Below are 4703 nucleotides of genomic sequence, written 5' to 3'. Positions count from 1 at the left end.
GAGTTTTTACTTCTATATGTATACTGCATCAAATATTCTTGTATTCAATGTGAATACACTGTTATACCGTGAGTTTTTACTTCTATATGTATACAGCATCAAATATACTTGTATTCAATGTGAATACACTGTTATAACTGTTATACAATGAGTTTTTACTTCTATATGTATACTGCATCAAATATACTTGTATTCAATGTGAATACACTGTTATACAACCCAGACCGGACCACGTCCCCTCCACGTCGATGCATCCCGCCTTCACGGCCTAGGTTTCATTCTAAAGCAACAAGACCCAGCAACCAGCAAGTGGCAACTAGTCCAAGCCGGATCCCGGTTCCTTTCGTCGGCCGAGTCCAGGTATGCGATGATAGAACTGGAGTGCCTGGCGGCCGCGTGGGCCATGAAGAAATGCAGACCATTCCTCGAAGGACTACCGGCGTTCGACCTCATCACAGACCACCGGCCGCTGATCCCAATTCTCAACGAGTATTCACTGGACAAACTAGACAACCCGCGACTGCTTCGCCTCCGCCTCCAAATGACCCGCTTCATATTCACAGCAAAGTGGGTCCCAGGCAAGATCAACGTCGAAGCAGACGCACTCTCAAGAGCGCCAGTCGAACACGCATCAGAAGCAGACGAGCTAGCAGAAGGACCCAGCACCTTCCGAACAAAAGGCGCGTTAATCGGACTCATAGCTGGATCACCCAACCAGTCACCCGACCTGAACCTGAAAGCAGTCCAGTTGGCAGCAGATGCCGATCCCGTCATGACGTCCCTCCGCGAGACCATCATCGCCGGATTCCCGAACGACAAGTGCAACTTGCCGGAGCAGCTGCGACCATTCTGGAACGCCCGCCACCAGCTGGCCATCGACGAGGACGACGGAACAATTGTAATGGGCCCCCGCGTAGTAATACCTCGCTCCATGGTCCGCCAAACAATCCAAGTCCTGCTAGGTATGCACCAAGGAGCCAGCAAGATGCGCCAGAGGGCCCGTTTATCCGTATTCTGGCCAGGGATGGATGTCGACATAGCCAACGCGGCAGCCGCCTCCGACTCATGCAACAGCCGTCTAGCGTCCCAACCCAAAGAAACCATCCGCCACCACGAACCAGCCACGCGCCCCTTCGAATTCTTACACGCAGATCTGGGAGAAGACAACGGGCGTCATTTTTAGTCATCGTGGATCAATTCAGTGGGTGGCCCCACTTCACCATGTTTCCAAACAAGAACACCACGGCACGACGTCTCATCGACGAATTTCGCAGCTTCTTCGTCTCAATTGGAGGCGCCCCAATCAAAATCTGGTCCGACAACGGACTCTTCCCCGCGGCCGAGTTCCAAGACTTCCTGCGGGATTGGAAGGTCGGATGGGAGTCATCATCACCGCACTACCCGCAATCCAACGGCAGAGCTGAAGCAGGAATCAAGGCCATCAAAGCCCTCGTGACCGGATCACGAACGGGCGGCACGTTTGACCAAAACAAAATGGCCAAAGCGCTCCCCTCCTCTACCGAAACGCACCCCGCATGGGCATCCAGTCACCCGCACAACTAATCTTCAACCGACCCATCCGCGACGGTTTACCGGCACACAGGAGATCCTTCGCGCCAGAATGGCAAAAGGAAGCCAGAGAAATCGAGCAGAGGCAACGAAAAATGCTGGAGAAGACGACAAACTACTACAACCGCGACGCAAACGGATTTGCCGGAATTGACCACTGGCGACCACGTACTCATCCAACATCCAGATTCCAAGCGATGGACCACACCAGGAGTGGTGGTGGAACCTGGCCCAAACCGGGATTACACGGTCAAAACACCATCCGGCCGAATTTTTCGGCGCGAAATCGCCGTATGCTCCGCAAAAGAACAGTGGTAATGCCGGGAACGATTCCACCAGCCGAAAACGAACCAGTAGCAGCAGCGGAACCAATTCGACCAATCCCCACCATCGAAAGAGCAACGCCGACCACAACACAGCCGGAGAAGAGAACGGACGGGCAACTTGGCCAGCAAGTCGGAGTCGGGCGCGGCCGAGGACGCGGCCGGATTCCGCCTATACGCCAGTCAACCCGCATCAGCGTGCCAAGTAACCGATACCCGGCAGAAGATTGGACCAAATAACAAAACAAGAATCCAAGTCAACCAAACCAGAATCACCATTCAGTATATTGTTGTTCTTTTTTTTTCCCTCATTGCATTAAGCGCCAATCCCTCCCCAGAAGTACCCGAAGGGACGCGAATTCAAAAAAAAAAAAAAAAAAAAAAAAGGAGAAAAGAAAAAGACATGTTGTAACCTCGCCCGTCAGAGGGACACACACCCGACCCACCATCTCGGCGGACAGAGGGGACGATCGGGAGTCTCCACGCGACTAGCTCGGCAGACGGTCGCAGCGTAGACCCATCTCACTCCCGTGCTAATTTGTATATTCTCTCTCGCCTCGTGTAAGTTGAATAAACGTGCATCACGAGTCCCAACACCATGAGTTTTTACTTCTATATGTATACCGCATCAAATATACTTGTATTCAATGTGAATACACTGTTATACACTGTTATACAATGAGTTTTTACTTCTATATGTATACTGCATCAAATATACTTGTATTCAATGTGAATAATCAATGTTATACCATGAGTTTTTACTTCTATATGTAAACAGCATCAAATATACTTGTATTCAATGTGAATACACTGTTATACCATGAGTTTTTATTTCTATATGTAAACAGCATCAAATATACTTGTATTCAATGTGAATACACTGTTATACACTGTTATACAATGAGTTTTTACTTCTATATGTATACTGCATCAAATATACTTGTATTCAATGTGAATACACTGTTATACCATGAGTTTTACTTCTATATGTAAACAGCATCAAATATACTTGTATTCAATGTGAATACACTGTTATACGATGAGTTTTTACTCCTATATGTAAACAGCATCAAATATACTTGTATTCCATGTGAATACACTGTTATACCATGAGTTTTTACTTCTATATGTATTCTGCATCAAATATACTAGTATTCAATGTGAATACACTGTTATACCATGAGTTTTTACTTCTATATGTATACTGAATCAAATATACTTGTATTCAATGTGAATACACTGTTATACCATGAGTTTTTACTTCTATATGTAAACAGCATCAAATATACTTGTATTCAATGTGAATACACTGTTATACCATGAGTTTTTACTTCTATATGTATTCTGCATCAAATATACTAGTATTCAATGTGAATACACTGTTATACTATGAGTTTCTACTTCTATATGTAAACAGGATCAAATATACTTGTATTCAATGTGAATACACTGTTATACCATGAGTTTTTACTTCTATATATATTCTGCATCAAATATACTTGTATTCAATGTTAATACACTGTTATACCACGAGTTTTTACTTCTATATATAAACAGTATCAAATATACTTGTATTCAATGTAAATACACTGTTATACCATGAGTTTTTACTTCTATATGTATACTGCATCAAATATACTTGTATTCAATGTGAATACACTGTTATACCATGAGTTTCTACTTCTATATGTAAACAGGATCAAATATACTTGTATTCAATGTGAATACACTGTTATACCATGAGTTTTTACTTCTATATGTATTCCTGCCATCAAATATACTTGTATTCAATGTGAATACACTGTTATAACATGATTTTTTACTTCTATATGTAAACAGCATCACATATACTTGTATTCAATGTGAATACACTGTTATACCTCGAGTTTTTACTTCTATATGTATACTGTATCAAATATACTTGTATTCAATGTGAATACACTGTTATACCATGAGTTTTTACTTCTATATGGTATAGTGCATCAAATATACTTGTATTCAATGTGAATACACTGTTATACCATGAGTTTTTACTTCTATATGTAAACAGCATCAAATATACTTGTATTCAAAGTGAATACACTGTTATACCATGAGTTTTTACTTCTATATGTATACTGCATCAAATATACTTGTATTTAATGTGAATACACTGTTATACAATGAGTTTTTACTTCTATATGTATTCTGCATCAAATATACTTGTATTCAATGTGAATACACTGTTATAATACTGCATCAAATATACTTGTATTCAATGTGAATACACTGTTATACCATGAGTTTTTACTTCTATATGTAAACAGCATCAAATATACTTGTATTTAATAAGAATACACTGTTAAACCATGAGTTTCTACTTCTATATGTAAACAGGATCAAATATACTTGTATTCAATGTGAATACACTGTATATACCAAGAGTTTTTACGTCTATATGTATTCTGCATCAAATATACTTGTATTCAATGTGAATACACTGTTATACCATGAGTTTCTACTTCTATATGTAAACAGGATCAAATATACTTGTATTCAATGTGAATACACTGTTATACCATGAGTTTTTACTTCTATATGTATTCTGCATCAAATATACTTGTATTCAATGTGAATAAACTGTTATAACATGATTTTTACTTCTATATGTAAACAGCATCACATATACTTGTATTCAATGTGAATACACTGTTATATCATGAGTTAATACTTCTACATGTAAACAGAATCAAATATACTTGTATTCAATGTGAATACACTGTGATACCAGGGTTTTATCTAGGCAACATGTAAATTGAAACGAAGCACAAC

At 40.7% G+C, this 4703-nt stretch overlaps 1 protein-coding gene across 1 annotated transcript; it reads left to right on the top strand.

Annotated features, from left to right (window-relative positions):
- Positions 1 to 367: 367 nt before the first annotated feature.
- LOC116935093 (uncharacterized protein K02A2.6-like) lies at positions 368 to 1183 on the top strand. The gene has a single exon (XM_032942470.2). It carries the CDS (start codon positions 368 to 370, stop codon positions 1181 to 1183), a length of 816 nt encoding a protein of 271 aa, XP_032798361.2.
- The last annotated feature ends 3520 nt before the right edge of the window (positions 1184 to 4703 follow it).

The sequence above is a fragment of the Daphnia magna genome, unplaced genomic scaffold (genome assembly GCF_020631705.1).
Source record: "Daphnia magna isolate NIES unplaced genomic scaffold, ASM2063170v1.1 Dm_contigs295, whole genome shotgun sequence".
In the NCBI taxonomy this organism is placed as follows: domain Eukaryota; kingdom Metazoa; phylum Arthropoda; class Branchiopoda; order Diplostraca; family Daphniidae; genus Daphnia; species Daphnia magna.
Note: the sequence above shows the minus strand (reverse complement) of the source record. Positions and strands in the feature narration are given on the sequence as shown.